Consider the following 22,640-nt stretch of genomic DNA (forward strand, 5'->3'; position numbering starts at 1 on the left):
GACCTCAGAATTGTTAGTAAATTTCTACAAGACTGCTCGGCAGTACAACGCATAAGACGGCCATCTTCTTAGTAGCAATTTCAAGCAACCTGTCAAATAGCTAGACAGAAAAAAGTTCACGACGAAGGAAAAATAAAGTCTTACATTCCATGTCAATGAGACAGTCACATCACCCACAGATATGAAAAGGCCGTGGCCTCGGCCCAAGCTGCTCTCATTAAATGCACCGGACACTAACTCCGGAAACAAATCCCATATTTTTTATTTTCTCAATAGCCAGATTAAACACTACCATAGTACACTAAATTCCAACAGGCGGTTTCTAGAATTAATTTCTAACGTTTAACACGAGTGGTGTAGATGGCAGCACCTGTAGTGGACTACATACTTCAATTCTCTAGATTGTGCTGCCACCTGAGAACAATGTGTGTAGCCTACACCACGTGGTTCCGTGTGGTGCGCAGATCATCTGGGAGTACAGAGAAATAAAGCTGTTCTGTATACTTAACCTCTTTATATGCAATTGTGCTATATTGATTATGCCAATTTAAATTTCAGGCCAGGCCACCACATAAATAAAAATACAAAATAAGACCTCCAGACAGTGTTTGTATGAATCCAATTCCCTTTGAACGCTATCCTAATTTTTCATCACAACACCTCTCCTCCACTTGGCTGAAAATCATTCCAGTACCTTCTTAGCAAGTTACAATTCCAGCCCCAAACACCTATTATGGGTAGTAACATGATGCTAAAAGAGTGATGAAACATGCAATTCACCTCCAACCAAATTTTTCTACTTCCCACAACTAAAATCACTAGTCCAAACAGCCATAAGCAAATAACCTATTGGGCATTTCTTTTGTCTGAAATACATAACTACATTCCAAATCCAACTAAAATCTGCCAAAGAATAAAGATATGAAAGTCTACTTGGATCATAAGTTTTTTCATTCTAAATACTTTACATTAGTAACATTAAATCAACCGCCATACCAAACTCAACTTTTCCAACTATAATTACCCTAAGAAAAACCCAATACTTTCCCAAGACCCAAGTTTAAAGACATAATAAAACATTTAAATTCCACAAATTCCAAGTTTCCTCTCATACAATAGCTGGCAAACCAACCAGAATGAATGTTATCCCATGTCTAGATGACAAATTCATTGTCTTCGGGGGGTGGGGGGGGGTGCAAAAACTACTCTTACATATGCAAATAATTTAAACCTGGATACCCAAAAGCACAATTGAGAACAGTAATTACAAACCACATCTACAGACAAATTTTTATTCAAGAACTTGTGCAACTAGTGACACTTCTGAACACATGTACAATGAGACAGCACTATGGAATGACTCGAAAGTTAAATAAGATGAACATGAAATGGCAATGTACATTGTACAAATATACCGTCTATTTACAACACAATTCAAATTGAGAACACATAAAAATGGGAAAACTGCCATTTAACTTGTAAACATATTTTGTAAGTTCTTTTATTAATTCAACCACTTAATATTCACAAACTTGTTTAGTCCACTTCCTCCATCCGTGAAGCATCTTCTCCACCTTCTCCTTCCAATGGTGGCATTTCTGCATCTGCAGATGTTTCTTCAGCAACCTGTGGATCTTCCTCATCAATGCCTAAACCCAATTTAATCATACGATAGATGCGGGCTGCATGAACTTGAGGTTCCTCCAGCGCAAAGCCTGACGACAGCAGAGCAGTCTCGAAGAGAAGCATAACTAGGTCCTTTACAGCTTTGTCGTGCTTGTCAGCCTCAGCCTTCTGGCGGAGAGTTTCCATAACTGGATGATCAGGATTGATTTCCAAGTGTTTCTTTGCTGCCATATAGCCCATTGTAGATGTGTCTCGCAGAGCCTGTGCCTTCATTATACGCTCCATATTAGCTGTCCAGCCATACTGTGAAGTGACAATGCAGCATGGTGATTCCACTAGCCTGTTACTAACTACAACCTTCTCCACTTTTTTATCGAGGATGTCCTTCATGACTTTGCAGAGAGATTCAAATCTAGCCTTGTCCTCCTCACGCTTTTTCTTCTCTTCATCATCTTCTGGCAACTCCAAACCCTCCTTTGTCACAGACACCAACTGCTTTCCTTCATATTCCTTCATCTGCTGCACCACATATTCATCAATGGGTTCCACCATGTATACCACCTCAAAACCACGCTTCTTCACTCGCTCAACAAACGAGGAATTTGCTACTTGCTCTTTGCTCTCACCAGTGATAAAGTAAATGTGTTTCTGGTTCTCCTTCATGCGAGCAACATAGTCCTTCAAGGAACAAACCTCATCTCCAGATGCAGAAGTAGAGTATCGCAGCAATTCTGAGATTTTCTTGCGGTTTGAACTGTCTTCATGGATTCCCAGTTTCAGATTCTTGCTAAACTGCTCATAGAATTTCTTGTAATTCTCTGGATCCTCAGACAATTCTTCAAATAGCTCCAAGCATTTCTTTACCAGGTTCTTACGAATGACCTTCAAAATCTTGTTCTGTTGCAACATCTCTCGTGAAATGTTAAGTGGCAAGTCCTCACTATCAACTACACCTTTAATAAAATTAAGGTATTCTGGGATCAAGTCTTCACAGTTATCCATTATAAATACCCTGCGAACATATAATTTAATGTTGTTCTTTCGTTTCTTGTTCTCAAACAGATCAAATGGTGCTCGTCGTGGCACGAACAGAAGGGCTCTGAACTCCAGCTGACCCTCAACGGAGAAGTGCTTCACAGCAAGATGATCTTCCCAATCATTGGTTAGGGATTTGTAGAACTCCCCATACTCCTCCTGGCTAATGTCATCAGGGTTGCGTGTCCAGATGGGTTTTGTCTTGTTCAGTTCCTCATCTTCGGTGTATTTTTCCTTAACAGTTCGTTTCTTCTTTTTCTTATCCTTTTCTTCCTCTTCGTCTTCTCCCACATCCTCTATCTTTGGTTTTGACTCATCACCTTCTCCCCCTTCTTCACCTTCCTTCTTTTCCTTTTCTTCTTCTGCTTCATCATCACTCAGTTCCTTGTCCCGTTCCTTTTCTACCAGCAATTTGATCGGATAACCAATGAACTGAGAATGCTTTTTGACTATCTCCTTTATCTTCCTCTCTTCCAAGAATTCTGTCTGGTCCTCCTTAATATGCAGAATAATCTTTGTGCCTCTACCCAATGGTTCACCAGGATCAGGACGAATTGTGAAGCTGCCACCAGCTGAGGACTCCCACAGATACTGTTCATCATCATTGTGTTTGGATGTTACAGTTACCTTATCTGCAACCAGATATGCTGAGTAGAACCCAACACCAAACTGCCCAATCATTGAAATGTCAGCACCTGCCTGCAGCGCTTCCATAAATGCTTTGGTACCAGATTTTGCAATTGTCCCAAGGTTGTTCACAAGATCAGCCTTTGTCATGCCAATTCCACTGGAAAAAACAATGAATAGTATTTAGTAAATACATTATAACATATTCCACCATGTTATAAAATTAGTGCAGGCAACAATAAGCAGTCTAGACTAGTTTGTAGCTAGGCCTGGCTAGCTAAAAGGAATGATAATCTGATGGAAACTTTTTTGGGTAGAGGTATATGCATGGTTGAAGCAGCATTAAGGAGCCAACAGCAAAGGAGGTTGTTCACCTGGGAAGCTTTCTTCCTCACATTAGAAGACACATGGCACCTTCACTTTCCTTCCAAATCTTGCCTGTCACTAACACGGCAGCAAAAGCTTTACTTACAGCCAGTCCAAAATATTAAATGCATTCTTTTGGCACACAAACTTAATCGTGCAAATAATTCTTCAGCAAGGGGTCACAGAATTAAACTGAGTGCAATCAATTTGTTTTCCATGTAGCAACCACTTTACACTAAAAAGAAATCACTGCAGTTTTGAATTTTCCAAGAACCTAACCACACAAAAATGCACCCCTACTACATGCAAGTGGTGCTAGTTACAATTTTACCTCAAGTTTGTTCATCTGTCTTAATGGTATAACCAACTGCAGAAAATTGAAAGTACAAATCTAGGCAGTCCCCAATGGCATAAAACACCCATACCAAATTCCATTCAAATCTGTCCCAAAAATTGATTTGTGTGGACAGACATCACCAGCACCACATTTATACAGTAAGGTAAAAACAATTAATGTAATAACATGTATTAGTGACGAGAAATATTCGTAGTTCGTTGTTACTAGCAGCACCGAAACTGATTCGCCCGTGACTCACGCGTAGAAGTCCCGCCTTCGTCAATAGCAGCGGCCGATAACGCAGTGCAAGCTCATAAATTGGAGACCCAGTACTTTCCATTATGTGCAGTTACACAGCATTCCACTTCTTCAAAAATTGAGATTTAAGAAATCACAGGAAAGGGCTGGCCACAAAATCTCACAATTGGGAAAATATTCAGTGTTTTTAAGCATTATCTGCTAAACAGTAAGTGTAGAAAATGAACACCATCATTACTGTGTAATGGGAAGTTAATCTAAAATGGTACAGTAAAGAAACATGTCATTGAAACTTTAATCTCCAAGGTGTCAATGAACTTCATTGTTGCTATTACCTACTAAATCTATCTACTATAAAAATTTGTGATTAGTCGTTGTCGTCAACCAATTTGTCGTCAAAAAATGATGTCATCAACAATGTCAACTATAAACTAACTCGGCATTGTTGTGGAACAACAATGCCGAGTTTAGTGTCTTACTTAAGATTTTAAAATGCAACCCCCCCCCCCGAAGGAGGGGTTGGTCAAGTGTTTTAACCCTCCATTCGGGGGGGGGTTTAGTTTAGTTTCTTACACAAAATTTTAAAACACAAACCCCCCCCCCCAAAGGGGTTGGTTGCTTTTTAAAAACTTTACCAGCCCCTCCGAGGAGCTCTGAAAGGAGCGTTCTGCCCTAGTAGTCGTCAATAAATTACGTCATCAACAATGTCAACTATAAACAAACTCGGCATTGTTGTGGAACACAACAATGCCGAGTTTAGTGTCTTACTCAAGATTTTAAAATTCGGATCCTTCACTAACACAGATAAAATCAGCACCCTCTTCTCAAACTGAAATGACAGGCACACAATAATTGATTGGTTTTTAAAATACAATATATGCCTTTTGAAATACAGTACTAGGATTATGCTTACGTATCAATAATTGTGAGTGTGTGGTCATTCTTATTAGGGACAATCTTAATGTACAATTCCTTTCCACTCTCCAACTTGGAAGGATCAGTCAAAGACTCGTAACGTATCTTGTCCAATGCCTGCAACAAAGAGATTTTCAGGTTAAAAGGAGACAACTTTTTCACCATTTTTTCGTACACTTTACACTTCAAATCTCAACGAAAACAATAAAAACCGACATATCTATTCCTATCAAATCGGCAACAGAATGTATATTGTACTTACATCAGACGAGTTCGAAATCAATTCCCGTAGAAAGATTTCTTTATTAGAGTAGAAAGTGTTGATGATCAATGACATAAGCTGAGCAATCTCTGCCTGGAAGGCAAAGGTCTCAACTTCACTGGTATCCTGCATTTGAACGTCTTCTGGCATCTGAAATATTAATATGCAAAAACTATCGTTTTACACGTGGCTGAATTACACGATACCGACGCGTACACAAAAGAAAATTAATTTTGCGTATAACGATTAATAACTGTACCCCAAAACCAATAGAACGTATATAACATTCCATTAAAATGTTACACCAACCTTGTAAGGACCAATTTACACTTATATCAGAAACACACAACAAGCACTTTCCACCTGGTAACAAGGAACAGATTGCACTGCGTTAGCAACTGTCCCTTATATAAAACCATCTACCGGCTTTTCTGGAATATTTCATTGGAGGTTGAACTGTACTTCCTGTGACGTCAGTTCTAGAATCTTCTGTTGTCAATTAAACTGTTTTCAGCTTGTTACGATCTTGTAATAATACTGAAATAAATAAAATTTAGAACTCTCTAAAATTTTCAACAGAAAATATTAGCAATAAGGAGAAATAAGATAAAAATTTACTATATAAAGAATACATTTGTTGAATACACATCCTGATTTTGACTAGATATTATGGAACTTCCGTTCTATGGGTGTTACCCTTTCCAGAATCATCGAGAACAAACTAGAATCTTGCTATCTTTGTCTTTCGTTTCTAGCACCGGTATTAAATTTAAAAGTGACCTATGTGTAGCTGTTGTTCTATGTACAAAATATTAAACTATAAAACAACAAACACAATACCAATGCCTATCATATTTATCACTTAGTTGCGCATATGTGTGCATGCTTTTTTTAAGATATTCACAAGAAATTATAGAAAGAAAGAAAGTTATACTTCCAATTGATTTAATTAATGTGTACTTCTCACCAGATTTATTAGGGTGAACAACACGAGAATGAGACGAGCAGGACTTGTAACATGCACAGAAGCGTTGAAAAATAAAATAAATTTGTAGAAGTAAGACCTGAAGGGGAAGGAACCCTTCGGAGGTCTTGGCGTCGACAGATATTAAGAAAACGTCTTCAAGCAATATGGAATGAGAGTCTGAACTGATTCAGTGGCTCTTGCGAGCACTGTTCTTGGAGAGGATTCGAACCCAATTTGACTTGCTACTTAACCAGGCCCTAATTAGTTGCTTCGAGAGTTCCTTGGCTTGTTCATTACGGAAACCAATACGACTGTTCAGGGGTGTGAGAACTACATGGTCCACGGCCTTAAATTCCACTGACCTGGTGCAACGTGGCAGATGATTTACATTTCATTGTCAAACAATTACAGGTCCAGTCGAAAAAAATAATTTATTTAGTTAATTATTGAAACGGGGCCATAGATTACATAGGTGAGGACAGGTCAAGATTCATAGAATGAAATGCCTCACAAACCTATAACACTGTGTTGCAGAAACATGTCTCACGGCCTGCATTTTTCGTTCGTGTGAACCGCAATGGAGGAGTACTATTGATTGTACTTATAACGTAGTGAGGGGAGAAAATTGCCCTTCATTCTCAAACCAAAGATAAAAACTTGTGAAGCAAACGGAAAAATAAACAACTTTTCCACCCCCGTGGAGGTAGTATGTGAAACAAAAATTCCCAGCAAGAACCGAATGACACATTTATATCTTCTTTATAAGTTTCCTTCTGTTAAGTCAATAATATATGTAACTGTAGTCGTGGTGTCTGATGCTTTCAATTCAAAGATTAAATAATGGAACATGAAAGGTTTAATGAACGTTTATTCAAAAGTGAAGTAAAAGTGGTCAAGGTCCAATATAGTACTACCCAAACATTTGTCTGGACCACAAACAGTAGTCAGTATCTTTAATAGCTTGGTTTCCAGATCAAGTTGGGAACTCAGAACATAGAACAAGGTGAACAGGCTTCATTGTAGGAAGCCATATACCAATGATCTACCGATACTGTACCAGACCTGACTGCACATAATGACGTTATCACTCTATTTGCAATGCCTGGTTTTCACCATTTGGTTATCTATGATTCATGGCTTATCAATAAAAAGCGCCTGCGAATTTACATAGTCTTTGTGACCATCACAGACACCTAAACTACCTTTGTTACCTAATGTTTTTACTGCGAAAAAATTACGAAGTTACATATGTTGGTACTAAGAAATTGCATTTTTTATGAGACATTATGTTCTGTAATACAGCTCACAGTGTCTGCTTTGAAAACCGATTTTGTTACGGACGAAATTTTTGAGCTAGGATTGTCTTCACATACTTATTGCCATACTGTGAACGTCATTAATCTCTGGTTGATATTTTACTAAGTGAACCACGGATATTTAGTTCATCTGTGCGCTAATATCGATTTCACGTTTTTAGGAATTTCTGAATGGAAAGAGCTCCACGTCACAATAGCTCACTTGTTCTCTGTGTAGCTGCTACTGTAGACATTGGATGGTTATTTGTTCTGTATTAGCACTTTTCTCAATATTTTCAAAATCGATGGCGGAAGCAAGGGAACGCACTTTTATAATGGTCAAACCCGATGGTGTACAAAGAGGATTAGTTGGCAAAATAATTAAACGATTTGAAGCAAAAGGATTTAAGCTTGTAGCTTTGAAATTTACCTGGGTAGGTTAGAGGAGAACACGTGTTTGCATATGTGGCTGCGTTTGTTGGAACTAGTCAATTGTGATTACATATGTGAAGGTCATCCTTTTCCATAGTTGTAAATAGCCATGTGGAATACTAGTATTTTTGTTATATATAGTAACCTTAACAATTATTTTAACATGGGTAAGTCAATAATGCTTATACTAGTATTTGGTATTTTAGCCATCAGAAGACTTGTTGAAGAAACATTATGCCGACCTAGCCGGTAGACCATTTTTTCCTGGTCTAGTAAAATATATGTCATCTGGACCTGTGGTACCGATGGTGAGTTTTATATTCTGGTTATTGAATGGAGAATGAGGTGACTGAGTTGTTTCCACATTAACTCCAGAAGAGAATACCACATATTTGCGATGTTGTTGTTTTATTGTAACAAAGACATTTTGATGTCGTTTTAGGTATGGGAAGGTCTGAATGTTGTGAAAACTGGTAGATTTATGCTGGGAGCTACTGACCCCAAGGATTCTAACCCAGGAACCATTAGAGGAGATCTTTGCATCCAAGTTGGCAGGTGAGCGTCATTCTACATGTACATTTATTGTGGCAAAGAAAAAGGATTTAGACTTATATAGACTTCTGGACAACAATTTTCCATTACACAAGGTGTGTGTGTGTGTGTGTGTGTGTGAGCGCATGTGTTCGAGATAATATCCTAAAGTAGGCCATGATCAGTTCCTTCCAAATCTGCACCTTCACCATTTATGGTTACCTTTACATTTTACATGATGCTATATCAGTTGAGAAATTGAAATAGTGTCATACTATCATTAATGCTGTAAATGAAGAGGTACAAAAGTTAAAAGTCATAGTTAGTTATACCGTTTGTGTTTGTAAATTTGCATAATTTTGAAGTCTTACGTACTGAACATCATTATACTAATAGGTTAGGTGATGAACTGAGGTTGTGTTAATGGGCCAGCTAATCAGGCCTGCCACACCTCAGAGGTAGAGATAGATGAATATAAAGTGTCATGAATGGTCTAGAGGGAGAAATCAAAGTAAACTAAGAAAGAAATGTCCATTTGTCACTTTGTGCAACACAGATCCCACTTATATTGTACCTGGATTAAATCCATACTTCTCCAATGGGATTCCATGTGACCTGAAATGTGGAATGGCCTTATGCATTAAATCCTGGGTCATCAAAAGAAATTTTCATATTTTAAGTGGTTCTATTTCATGGATTTTTTCCTTACATTTCCTGTCACAAGAAACTGAAGATGCAATACTTCTTTTTGTAAGTTTCCTGAACCACTATTTGATGGACTAAACAAGTGTTCTGAGGCAACAGTACTGAAGTGGAGATTAAAGGTTATCCATATTAGTGTAACTACTGAAAGGACTGACATTAGTTAGGGTTATTTGACAAATAATCACCTTTGTATGTCATTACATGATATATAAATCTTAAAAGTATTGGCATTTGTTGATGACCCAAGTAATACTACATACGTATTCTGAAATTATTTCAACCCTATTATATTAATGTTTCAGGAACATCATCCATGGTTCAGACTCGGTGGAAGCTGCAAACAAGGAAATAAACCTGTGGTTCGAACCTAAAGAACTGATCGCCTGGAAACCAGCCTCTGAAGCCTGGATATATGAAGATTAGGCTACAGTGACTAAATTATGATGTTCTGGTTGCCTTATTGTGCATACATCCATTCCAGTGCTTTTAAATAGAATTTATATATGGAAGACAATGTGAATAAGCATGTTGTACAAAGTTACACATTTCTGTCCATATCTTATCAACCAGCATCAGCCTACCCTAGGCTGAGCTCTTCCAATTAATCAAGATATTAGTTATAAATGACTCAGGCTGAGCTGTATCAGTAATTGCTGAAATGAGTTGCACTCAGTTGAGTAAGCATTCAGTTTTGGCTTCATCTATTAAATGAATACAGTTCTTTATACTGCCAGCACAGTTGCCCTCAGTGAACTAGTGGTTAGCGTGCTCGCCACTGAACCAAAGGCTCGTGGGTTCAAACCCAGCCAAGGTCAATGGATTTTTAAGAGTGAAAAACAAATCAGGATTGAGTAGAAATTATACAGAGGCAGTGGGCTTGTCACTCACTATTCAAATGCACCCCACAAGACTTAATAAGGACAAATTGCCTTGGGCAGCTGTCCCAGAATGGGTCAACAGGCCCAATCCGTATAGTAATTAATGATACTGCCAGCATTTATTTTTGTATGAAGAATCTGAAATTTTAGCTGTTTTCATTATATAGTGTGTGTGTGTGTGTGTGGTCTACATTTTCAACATCTCTTATAGAGTGATACTACTAGATTTATATCAGGATTAACTGGAAGTTGTACCAAAGTTAGGCTGTTATTGGCTGTAGTAGAAGTGACAGAAATGTTTAGCTTTGCAAGATAATGCACTGTATTTATGGAACCATAATGAAATTAATGAATTGAAACTATGTAACATTTACATCAAATGTGTTTGCTATAAATAAATAAATGGAATTATCAAACATTTATACTATGGTAATTTGGCCTTGTAAGTAAATTTAACTTTAGACTATTCATGTAGCCTGTACTTCTTGATTTCCCTTACTTTGAATGCATGTAATAATAATAATAAATCAAAACTTTAGAATTGAAGAACCTGTTACCACAATTTTTAAAAATCTGTTGTTAATGCTTACTGGAAGCCCAATGTCAGTTCAGAAGTGAAGCCCCATCTGAGAACTTAGATTGTGATAATGTGCTGCCTGTTTGGGCAGGGGTGATGATAAAATGGTGATTGGCAAGGGAAAACTGAGAGAAAAAATTCCCAAATTCTTGTGTCTATAAATCAGTCATGAGGGATAATGTTCTTTATAGCTAAATTTCTTTTAAACCCAATGAGAGACAGACTACACCACACAGCTCAACCATCATACTTTCCAACCAAGGCAAATGGATGTGTGACAAGAAAGGAATTAATTTAACATATATTGTTACACAACCTCACCATTCAGTTTATTAGCCAGAGACATCAGCAATGTCATGATGATAACCACTGATGGAATATATGCAAGTAAATTAATAATGGGAAAGAAAATTACACTTGCTAATATATGTGTTGCTATAGCACTGCCTCACACAAAAGAACACAGAAATAATTGAAAAGGTGAAGGCAACTTTTTTTAAGGCAGTGTTTCACAATACACAGTTTTGTGTTTGATGTGCACTCTATATCTACCTCAGAGTAGAGGCAAATCAGGAAACAATGTTGCTTCTTGAACACTAAACTGAAGAAAATCTTCACTGGAGGAAATTTAATATATCAAGATTAAAAATATTCTGGTATGGAATACATGTTCTGAGTTTGTTCAAAATGTTTCTAACTGGTCTGTGGTTCTTAAAGATTTGAAATAAACATATTATTTCCAATAACAAATGTTCAGCTGTGTCACAACACTTACCTAATTTTATAACCCTTCAAGATCCACATTTCGGGCTAATTCATATCTGTTTGAGGGTCTATCTAAACTTCACCAACCAAAAGTTTAAACTATATGTTGTGTTAATACTGAAATCAATATCAAAGTAAACTGAAAGTCATGTCAAAAGTTGCTAAGTTTAATTAGTACTTGTATGGAAACAAAATAAAACATACTAATTAGGCTTCCTTATTTAATTCTGGCAGTATATGCAAAATTTGTATATAAAAGAGAGTTCTATAAAAATCCAGCACAAATCTTTCCATTTCCTCATTTGTTTCTTCTTGTAGAACTTTATTTATTGAAAAGGGGGGAGGGAATGCAGGAGGGAAAGGATGAGAGTCAGAAGTTACAAGTTAATACTGGATATACTGGAATTTTCTTATTCTCCAATTATTCAAACAACTGGAACATAATTAATAATAAACTTTTTCTTCATCATAACTCCATGTAAGGTATCTATGCAGATGTCAGAACTCCCATAAGGCGGAATCTTCAGTATTGAACATAACTTCATGTAAGGTATCTCTATGTAGATGTTACAACTTCCATGATACGGAATCTTCAGTACTGGACAGGTAAGTAGCCAGTACATAAGATATAAACCTGAATGATATTTGTACTGTTTTTTCTCAAATACACCTGACAGGAATGCAAACAGGATGGAATATTCATATCAACATACACCTCTCCAGTCAATATTCCAGTTGTCTACATGAATATTCTGTAATGGAACCTAATAATTGCCATAATGTTTTAACCTGAAATGAAAGAAAAATCTGTTTTGCACATAGCATAAAGTTAAAATAAATCGAGGACAAGGTGGAGAACCCATGTGGATGAAGGAATATAAAATGGTAGAAAATGAGCTGACAAACATACAAATGGACTTATGGCAGAATAAGAAACAATGGAGGAAGCTGTCATAGACTAGCCATGCTGGCAGAAATTCATTACATGGGGAATTTTTTATATACTTTTAATATTATAGTGCACACAAATGCACTGAGCTGCACCCAGGATTCAAAATTTATTTAACTGGATCAATTAATTAATTATAAATAAACTTTACCCCATTTTATATGATGTGAAACGTGTTCATGTTCTGAGGATTACTGACAAACTGTTCAGAATATTTGTTCCTAAGAAAATGTAACAGGAAGACTGAAATTATATACTAAGGAGTTTCAGGTCTTTTACCCCTCACATAATATTATTAGGGTGGCAATCATAAAACATGAGGTGGGTGGGATATGCAAACTGCACAGAAGAATATGTAAATAAAACTGCCCAGAAAATTAATGGAAATTGGGAGACTGAAATGTACATGTGTGGATAATGTTAAATACATCTTTGACAATAGGGTCTTGGGATGTGAAATGAAACCTCGTGGAAAGCTGCCATTCAGAAGACAAAGACCAACATATTAACATGATATATATGAAAATACATTCTGGTAACATAGATAGGAATAAACTAGCTCAGCATTGTGTTCAATGATGGGATTTGGGGTTAGTGGTGTTCAGCCTCTGGGTTCTAATATCTCTTATCATTGTTTCTGTCTAAATATCACGCACTCCTGAATATGTGCACCCTTGTTTTTATGGTGTTTAAAAAAATACATTTGAATGAAACTTTAAGGGCCAAAAACTGGTAAGCTGCAGAAACCATGCTATAAGGAGCTGAGCTTCTTCCTTCATTGAACAGTCAGCACAGCATACACAAATGATGTTACTAGGTGTGCAGCTGCATCTTGTATATTTTTACTGGTAGCCCTTTTTTGCTGCCCAAACTTAATCCTTGCATGTAATGCATATCCATCATTTATGCAAACATTTTAGAAGAATGAAGCATGTAATTGGATAAATGTGATATTAAGTCAAACTGAAAGTTTAACACTAACAACATGCCACAGTTCAGTAGGGCAAACCTAAAACATTTCTATATATTGTTTAACTCAGATTTGTGTACAAATAATCCTTACCTGTACAGTAGAGCTGTACTCTTATTATTACCAATAGCAAGGTAACCACTACCAGGAGAGAAGGCAAGGCACTGAGGCCGCGCAAGGACAGACTGCACCGAACCCGGAAAGTTGGAGAAAACAGTCATGCTGGGGAAATGCACCTGTAAGCATCACACACATCTGATATTAACAGTTCTCTACAAGAAACTGATCAAAATGTGTACTGGAATACAACCTTGTTAATAATTTGAATTTGTGTGGGTTGGGGGGGGAACTGAGAACTCTCATGTGAGCTGATGAAAAGCACATTAATAACAACAGAAAAACATAATATGCATAATAGTACTTGTACAATGTCCAAGTATATGCTTTAAACGTGATACATTAGGACAAAAGAGATATTACTTATGTAAGATTTGAGGTTTTCACAGCGGTGAGTATGAAGATTTCTGTCATCTGGGTTGTTGCGCTGTGTAGTCTGGTCGATGTTAACCAACGTTTCAGAGGTCATACTGCCTCCGTCATCAGGGCGATGAATATGCCAATAGGGTGTGTGGGGCTAGGTTTATAGGGCCGGAAAGTCAAAGGTGTAGCTTGCCCCGAGCCAATGGGAGCAGGTGTGGGAGTGGACAAATGGTGAAGTCCATCTTCCCTGTTAAAGTTATCAGGATGTAATTCGATCTCGATGGCTTCCCTGACTATCCGATCCATGTAGCCGGTTTTTGAGGAGAGGATGACGGAGGCAGTATGACCTCTGAAACGTTGGTTAACATCAACCAGACTACACAGCGCAACAACCCAGAAGACAGAAATCTTCAAATATTAGTCTGTTCTGAACACTCACCAATCTCAATGCATTATCCTTTTCATCAGAGGCCATAGCCAACACCTCAGAGGAAGCATTGAACTTGATGGCTGTTGCAGGGGTAGTGAGGTTCAGCAGTATTTTAGCTGGTTTTGGTGCATGGTTTGTTGATGACTGCAGCCCTGCAGTCTCATACACATTCACAACGCCTGAACGTGCACCACATGCTATGAATCGGCCACCAGGTGCCACTGCCATGCTGCTACCCCATATACATCCATCATCAACAAATCGACTTGAACAACGCCTGCTTCCGATGTCCCAAACATACACCTCTCCACCCTCTATGGTGACAAAAAAAACAAACAAACAAAAAAACACTGATTTACAAATAACAAAAACTGAATTATACTTTACCTCTTTGCATTGCACGTTTGAATGTGCTGAACACTGCAAAGTGTCTCAATTATATTTTAATATGCATGATATTGTGGGAGTTTACTCTACTCCTGTCCTGATGTGGCTTGCTACCATCAAAAAGAATAATGGTCTATTGGTATTTTATAAAATTTATTACTGAAAGCTATCAGGATTCAACCTGGAAATATTAGTTTACTAAAGTGGCATGCTAAATTGACAAATAACTAGTGTGGCCAATAAAAGTATGCCACACAACCAACTGCCTGAAAATGGGAGAAAAGCCAATTCTTGGAATGCTGTGTATATGAAATATACTTAACAATCAGGGCGGTGCCTGACATAACTGTGACCTAATGAATCAACCACAGCCATACTTTACTTCTTCCTCAAGAAACAAACATAACTAAAATAAATATGCTACCAGTATGACAATTTGGAACTTAAACAATGTCACAAACCTCAGAGAAATAGCTGTATAACACCGCCTTTGACCCCTTTCACATGGAGTTCCTCATTACAAAGATTCTTTTCCTTTATATACAAAAGAATTTCAGGAAAGAAGAGCTGGTATCAGAGAGACATACCTCATCCATAGCATGGAAAGGGTTAAGAAACAGTGCAGTGGTCTGCTCATACTATGTCCATGTCAGATATGGAACATTATTACAAACATGTTCAAGTTATGGACAACAGCTTAAATTACTTAACTTAACAACCACGACTAAATAAAATAACATACCCCCATGTGAGAATAAACGTGATCCATCATTGTTGAAAGCCAAAGCTGAGACTTCACCGTTCATCTTCAAGAGACCAACACCTTCAAGTGTATTTACTGTCAGAAGATGTATGTTCCCAAATCTTCCAACCACAGCCAATAACCGGCCATCAGGAGAGAGCTCAAAATTCTGTATTGTAAAAGAATGACACCAAATAAGAAATTTACAATAATTTTCTATTCTTTCAATTGTAAATCTTTTGTACTGCAGACTCCAGACAAACCATATAAGTATCAAACAATTTGTGAATTAACTCTTCAGTCCTTAATCTTTTGTTTTCATGTAATGGCATGTTGTAAGTCTTATTTTGTACCTATAAACTACTTTAGATTTCTATTACTAAGCAAGATGTTAGCTGATGTAGCTTGGTCAGTATAGTGACTGCCTATGGACTGGACAACCAGGGTTCGGTCCCCGATGAGGGCAGAGGATTTTTCCTCTAGCCTCTGCATCCAGACTGGTTCTGGGGCCCACCCAGCCACCTGTCCAATGGGTGCCAGGGTCCTTCCCTGAGGGTAAAGTGCGGCCAGGCCATGAGGCTGACCACTCACCCCCATCTAGTGCCAAGGTCAAGAATGAGTAGGAACTATACCTTCTCTCCCCCCCCAAGTGCCTACATGGTGTATAGTGGGACAGCTTTACTTTATAAACTTTTTTTATTACTAAGCATGATATTAGCTTTATCAGATTTTAAATTATGTGAAAAGGGCAGAGAAGGGATGAGAAAGAAACACAGGAGAAAATAGGGAAGATAATAAAGGCAAGAATGGGATAAAAGGGAAGGGACAAATGGTGTGAGGTATTAAGACAAGAAATCATTCCCCAAATGAAATTCAATGACCTTTCTACAAGAGTAGTTCAATGTAGCAATCATATATTGCTATAAAATTGTATAGGCTAAAGGAGCTGGTTAGCTCAGTCAGTATAGTGACTGACTAAGAAATGGACGATTGGGGTTTGATCCCCAACAGGGGCAGATAATTTTCTTTTAGCCTTGGCATTCAGTCCAGCTCTGAGGCCCACCCAGCCTCCTGAGGTCATTTCCCTGGGGGGCATAACGCTCACCATTCATCCCCATCTAATTCTGAGGTTGACAATAAGTAGATATACCTCCTCCTGAACACCTATATGGCACATAGTGGTATAGCTTTACTTTTTTTACTCCTACATATAGGCTACTCATGTGTGCATGCATAAATTACATTCATATTTCTCTTAATACTGCTTTATACTTTCAACGTGTGTAATGTTTTGTAGTATGCATTATAGTTAGTACAACATTTGAATAGATTGGCAACTTCTCATGAATCAGTAATAATGATAAAAGTCATATACAAATAAGGTATTAACCTTTACACATCCTATTGTTATCTGACTAACTTATGGATCTATGGAATGTAAAAAAGATGTATATATCTCATGTGTGTGTATGTGCATGTGCTGGTTGTCTAGCCCATAGCCTAGTCACTACACTTGTGTACAACTGAAGACATTCTCTCTTACTTTAGAAAATTATACAATGTAACTAAAATAACCTTTGTATTAGTGATGCCTAATCCTTGACTTGGAATAGCTCGAACGTTTCGACAGGCCATCATGTCATAGCTGTGGAAACACCCATGGTGTTGTGAGCCAACAATGAACTGCTCACCACTGGGCACAAAATGGGCACAATGTATAGGATAGCGATCAAACTGCACAGAATGAAGTTTGGTGTTGCTCTTCCCATCCACTTGAAAGAGTGATGCAACTCCTGATAAGCCAGCAACCAATGCAACAGTTGCATTAGGATGGAACTGCACAGCCTTGATAATTGATCCTTCTGAGTATGTGTCATGATTCAAGTCACAAACCCGTTTCACCTCAATGGCTCCCTTTCTAAGAACTGATGACCAACTAGACAGAACGTTGCCACAGTGCTGAAACACACATGGTTCTATAATGTGTGTAGTGTATACTATTTCTATTATGCTATTATGGGGATACAGATAAAATTACAATTTTTCCTTAATATAACACAATCCCCATCCTCCAAGCTTCAATTCAAACAAAGACATGCATGCGTGTGCACGCACACACATTCCAATCATAAGGTTTTGCCATGCAAACTAATTAACATATTAATGTGTTAGTTTCTGTAACAAATAAAATCTGAGATCCTGGCAAGATATATGGTATTTATATATTTATAAGAGCCAAACAACACAAAATGTATTCTACAATAATATAAGACTACCTTAAACTGGAATTACACAGTTCATTGATTACCAGTAATAGTACTTTCCTCACCCTCAACAATTCATTGTCTGAATCATCATCATCATCTGATGAACTGCTTTTTCTGGTATTTTGGTTGCTGAGCTCTGCCCACGCAGGAGTTCCCATTGTTGCCTCAAACTTGTGTTTAAGAATGCGTGCATATGCATCTGAACTGCTGCCACCAGATAATACATCAGGTACATGCCTTCCTTGTGCATACACAGCATCTGTAACACTAAAATTAAATGCAACATGCTTCTTAATGTGGAGATTTGTAAACTCCAATGACATTGTCATTTTATTTCCATTTATCCAGTTCCATAGGCATTAGTTTGTTTTATTTTTTGTGTTATTTAACAATAGCTGGGGACATGTAGTACATACAACAAATTTAAGAATGATTAAGTGGTGGTTAAACAACACTATTCAACCAGTTCCAGACAAATAAGGAACATTATGGATGACTGATTTATAGGTTGATAAGCATTAAATTAAATGAGATGACCATTACTGTTGCATATGCAAGGATTTGGAAGGAGATAATAGTGGCCTATTTTAAGACAGCATCCTAGCATTATGTGCAGATACTGTTTAAAACCATGAAATATCTCAATCAGACTAATGCGGTCACGTATCCAAGCTGGAATCTCCAGACTAAAAGTTCAAAGTACCAACCAGCTTAGAAATCATGTACAGGTAGCCCTCGATTTACGCCAGGGATGCGTTCCTGGATGAACCGACATAAACTGAAACTCTTTTATAATGTAAATCAATGGGAAGTCAATGACATGCGTTCCCAGCACCCAAACATTGACGAGTAATATAATGGCATTACATTTAAAGCTCTGAAATAACATAAATAAAATGAAGGGAATTTAAAAAAATATATTTCGTACACTTACAATCAGCAATTCGTTGGTCCCCATAATTCTTTCATGTGATTGATGTGTACAGTCATCTCTGCTGTTATGCGACAGTTGCATTCATGTAAGATGCCGACCTATAGAAAATCGCGTAGTAAAATAACCCCGGTACCTCGCAGAAATTAAATTAGTCCTTTGAAAGTTTAAAGCGCCAGGAATGAAACTGCATAAGAGTAAACTCGCATATGCAAACGTTTTCATTTCACAAACAGCTTTTACCGATTCATCACTCTCATTGGAGCAAATTTGCGTTAATGAAACATACGTAATTGCAGAGATGACTGTATTTATAATTTTTATTCAAAATCAGCGATGTATGAATTACGATTTAGTATAAGAATCAGTACGAGATACATTGTAAAATGTTATAAATAATAATAAAATATTTTTTTTTCACTTTTTGACTTGCTGGTTTCAAAATCAGCATTATTCTGAATCGGCGCAAATCCCCAATTATGAGAAGTGGTATTTTCTGTCAACATGGCCATCCATGAAGCCCTTTCCTTATGTGTAAAATATGCATGATTTTAAAATAAAAAAAACTATAAAGGCAGTCATCATGCCTATGAAATCTCCCCTCCCCACAAGAAGTATTCACACAATGATGTTACATAACTGTCAGTATTTTTACAACTTCAAGACTACAATAATAAATATTTAATTTGAAACTAGAAATACCAACAAATCTGGCAGAATTTCAATATACACGACCTCTTTTAAAAAAAAGATAATCTCTTCTTATTCCTTAGACATTTCCACTTTATGTGGGACATCTGATGTTGATATATGCAGTAGAAATTAAGTTCTTATAAAATATAATTCATAAAACCAGAGAAGACAGACATAAATAAAAAAGTGAGAAATGAAGTAAAAACTGATAAATAACAAAAGCATTTAGAAACAAACAGACTCTAGTGGTTTGGCCAAGCAAAGTGAATGAAGACAGAATATCCAAAATTGCAATGGAATTGAAAACAAACGAGAAGAAGCCTGGCAGTATTTTCTTCCAAAATTACAGGACCAGAAAAGAAGAATACTCCAGGTTAAACTCACTCATAATGTATACTGTAAAAACTTTTAAAACATTTGTTTTCAATGGTGATATGATCACAATTCAATAACAGACGACACAACATGCTGGGTTGTCATCTTATCTACCCATTTCCACTGTTTCACCTTCAGTGTGTGAGGTCCTACTTTATTCTAGTGTGATGAACCATATCATAAGTACAGTCCTCTGTGAGAGTGACAATGCAGGTAAGAAAGGGGCTAAGGAACATATGAAAGGAAATAATAGATTAAAATATGAAAGAAATCATTTCCTGTTGAATTTCTATGGGATATTCCCACTAATTATGTATTATAACAAGCAAAAAATACTATGTTGACAGCTTTCATAAAGTGATATCCTTAAAAACACAATGGAAAGTTCCATTATAAAATTCTGTATATATAACCAGTTCTGAATCATCTTCACAACTAATTACATAAGCAGAATTGTCACTCACCAGATATTTACATCTTCATCATCTTGCCATGCAGGTTCCCTTTCTGGTGAAGCTAATGTATCAGACATTTGTGGGCTACTGTCATAATTTCCTTCTTCCACACCCGAGTCTTCCATTGCAGAAGCAAGGGAGCATAATGGTACTTTGGACTCATCATTTAGCAGATCTGAGCTGTCGCCCAGCACAAGTTTTTCAAGTCTGAACAACAATATTATAAACAGATCAGATACAACAATACCTAGTGTGTTTGAAGCAATGGGATTTTATATTACATAAACTCAAATTTCACATCTTAAGAGGGTATAGCAATTAAGGTATTACAAACAGTAAGAACAAACTCAATAAAATTATATAATTTGTTCTTTCCTTTACACATTCTTTGACATGTGTAGAACTTCGAGTGAAGTTTACCTCTAATATAATTAACATTACTATAGACTGAAATGGGACAGAAGTAACACGACCTGCACAAGTAGAGTGAATGGGAGACAAATTAAACATGATAAGCAGCAAGGTATATTCACAATCATGGGCACAGAGTTTTGAACTACATGGTTCAAATTGTATGAATATTTACACAATTTGGGAGGAATTATGATTTATATCTTCACAGACTTTGGATAGATTTTTTCCAAAATTAACTATCTGAAAATTAAACCTAACTATTCACAATTAAATTCTACCTATCATAACTTACTGCAGTGGTTCTCAACTACAGTACTGTTATGGAACCATTCTGTCAAATATACTGGTAAATATTACCACAAGGCTATGTATAAACCATATTCATTCAGATATTAGCCTGTTGCTGGTGATGTATGGCCTGAGCAAGAAGTAACTGGAGATAAGGACAATGGTGAAAAGTATGACTGAGCTTTTGATATCATTAGTGACAATAACAGTTCTTCAGATAAGCAATGAATATCTCACGTGGTTGGGTGAACATGCCATTTTTTGATGGTATGCAACAGTGTATGTAGTGCTGGGAGTGCTGTGTAGCGCATGCAGAGAATTCTATGACTCCTGTATCCAATCCCTTCACTATGTATAAATTAGTTTTACGGTAAAAATTAGCAGAGCTGTGATTCTGCTTTTATCTCATTTGTACAAAGTTCAACTTTGCTGCTGTAAGTCAATGTGGATTGAATTAAAGTCTTGTAAACTATAATTTTTGCTATGTTTCTAAACTAATTTGGGTTCAAACACTTGGTTTATTAGTCCCTGTTTTAATTCAGAAGTTTTTCACAAATGTCTCTAATTTTAATGTGATATAATAATCAAGATTTTTAAAATAAGTTAATTTGTTCAGTAACTTTATTATAGGCAAACATGTTCACTTTAAAAACCATTGCTTTGTTATAAGGAGAATATACAAAATCTAACACGTCTTCATAAGTGAATCCACACTTGGTAACAACGCAAACTTTCCTTTCAGTATAATGTTTTCCTCAGTTTTAATATGAGAAAACAATTATACGAAAACAGAAAACTTCAAGGCAGACAATTTATTTTATATATGTTCTGTATATGCCTCTTGTTTCTTTCAGCTTCCTCTAGTGGTAAGAAAACCTACCTTTGCTCTTCACGTCTAGACATTTCTCCTACAGGTTCCACATTTTTTTCTGAAGGTTTCCCCTTTCTTCTCTTCTTTGAGGCACAGTTCACTCCACATCCATCATTAATCTGTCGCCTTTTCTTACCTGAACTTACGCTTCGAAACGTATCCATTCTTAATTCATTCCAAATTTCTGAAATAAAATTGGGTTATAAGTCCTTGTGCAATAAACATATTTAGAGATTATTACAAACCTTACACATCTTGAAAATCTAAGAATGTATACCAAAGAACAAGTTTCGGCAGACACATGACAATCTTCTATTATTTGAACGTAAATTTGTGAGCGGCACTACAAATAAATTCCTTTGGAGTCAGGTAATTCTGGATTGAGCTTACATTAAAATATCACTGACCACAATAGTTACTTTGGCCAAAGAGTGCTATATGGTCACAGGTTATATTAGTTGTTTGGTGAAATGTCTCTGTGAATTATTTTTGTAAGCTCATATAACAACCGTGAACAAGTTTGTAGGACGGAATAACAGCAGCATGTCATAGTTGACTTATCACAGTATGTGGAATATTACAGTTGATTGTACAGCAGATTCGTTAGGCTGTGGTACTCTCTCCAATGACCCTACAGCCCAAATCGAGCCTTGGCCTCCTCTAAGGTTTCGAAACAATGTTGTTTTCTAGGGTGGGGTTGTCAGCCCTATGCCAAACCCTCAACCTGTAGGACCTGGCCTTTGTATTTATTTTCCCCAGACTCCCCCCAGGCTGGGGCCCTAACCAAAAGGAATGCGCGGTCATGGCATCCG

At 37.0% G+C, this 22,640-nt stretch overlaps 3 protein-coding genes across 3 annotated transcripts; 1 reads left to right on the top strand and 2 right to left on the bottom strand.

The window, feature by feature from the left end:
- Positions 1–1,276: 1,276 nt before the first annotated feature.
- Hsp83 (Heat shock protein 83) lies at positions 1,277–5,894 on the bottom strand. The gene is made up of 4 exons (XM_022079244.1): positions 5,736–5,894; positions 5,427–5,576; positions 5,163–5,281; positions 1,277–3,448 (listed from the first exon to the last, which is right to left on the bottom strand). The coding sequence occupies exons 2-4, from the start codon at positions 5,574–5,576 to the stop codon at positions 1,537–1,539; spliced, it is 2,181 nt and encodes a 726-aa protein (XP_021934936.1). The 5' UTR covers positions 5,736–5,894; the 3' UTR covers positions 1,277–1,536.
- Positions 5,895–7,887: 1,993 nt separating this feature from the next.
- Positions 7,888–10,654, top strand: awd (nucleoside diphosphate kinase). Its single transcript, XM_022079292.2, has 4 exons — positions 7,888–8,122; positions 8,327–8,428; positions 8,563–8,675; positions 9,659–10,654. Exons 1-4 carry the CDS (start codon positions 7,946–7,948, stop codon positions 9,777–9,779), a joined length of 513 nt encoding a protein of 170 aa, XP_021934984.1. The 5' UTR covers positions 7,888–7,945; the 3' UTR covers positions 9,780–10,654.
- A 461-nt stretch (positions 10,655–11,115) lies between these two features.
- Positions 11,116–22,264, bottom strand: wcd (U3 small nucleolar RNA-associated protein 18 homolog wicked). Its single transcript, XM_022079291.2, has 9 exons — positions 22,106–22,264; positions 21,838–22,012; positions 20,265–20,462; positions 17,864–18,068; positions 17,110–17,493; positions 15,535–15,703; positions 14,415–14,719; positions 13,589–13,731; positions 11,116–12,365 (listed from the first exon to the last, which is right to left on the bottom strand). The coding sequence occupies exons 2-9, from the start codon at positions 21,990–21,992 to the stop codon at positions 12,341–12,343; spliced, it is 1,584 nt and encodes a 527-aa protein (XP_021934983.2). The 5' UTR covers positions 21,993–22,012; positions 22,106–22,264; the 3' UTR covers positions 11,116–12,340.
- Between the last annotated feature and the right edge of the window lie 376 nt (positions 22,265–22,640).

This window comes from Zootermopsis nevadensis, unplaced genomic scaffold (genome assembly GCF_977971745.1).
Source record: "Zootermopsis nevadensis isolate Lab colony 2312 unplaced genomic scaffold, Znev_1.0 Znev_ptg000010l, whole genome shotgun sequence".
Lineage (NCBI taxonomy): Eukaryota > Metazoa > Arthropoda > Insecta > Blattodea > Termopsidae > Zootermopsis > Zootermopsis nevadensis.

Excerpts from the sequence above, each read along its gene's own strand:
- Hsp83 (XM_022079244.1), bottom strand. The coding sequence starts at position 5,576 with ATGCCAGAAGACGTTCAAATGCAGGATACCAGTGAAGTTGAGACCTTT. Across the intron at positions 5,282-5,426 it reads TGATTTCGAACTCGTCTGAT|GCATTGGACAAGATACGTTA; the intron begins GTAAGTACAATA and ends TCTTTGTTGCAG. Across the intron at positions 3,449-5,162 it reads ACACTCACAATTATTGATAC|TGGAATTGGCATGACAAAGG; the intron begins GTAAGCATAATC and ends TGTTTTTTCCAG.
- awd (XM_022079292.2), top strand. The coding sequence starts at position 7,946 with ATGGTTATTTGTTCTGTATTAGCACTTTTCTCAATATTTTCAAAATCG. Across the intron at positions 8,429-8,562 it reads CTGGACCTGTGGTACCGATG|GTATGGGAAGGTCTGAATGT; the intron begins GTGAGTTTTATA and ends ATGTCGTTTTAG. Across the intron at positions 8,676-9,658 it reads CTTTGCATCCAAGTTGGCAG|GAACATCATCCATGGTTCAG; the intron begins GTGAGCGTCATT and ends TTAATGTTTCAG.
- wcd (XM_022079291.2), bottom strand. The coding sequence starts at position 21,992 with ATGGATACGTTTCGAAGCGTAAGTTCAGGTAAGAAAAGGCGACAGATT. Across the intron at positions 20,463-21,837 it reads TCTAGACGTGAAGAGCAAAG|ACTTGAAAAACTTGTGCTGG; the intron begins GTAGGTTTTCTT and ends ATTGTTGTTCAG. Across the intron at positions 15,704-17,109 it reads TAGGCATCACTAATACAAAG|AATTTTGAGCTCTCTCCTGA; the intron begins GTTATTTTAGTT and ends TTTACAATACAG.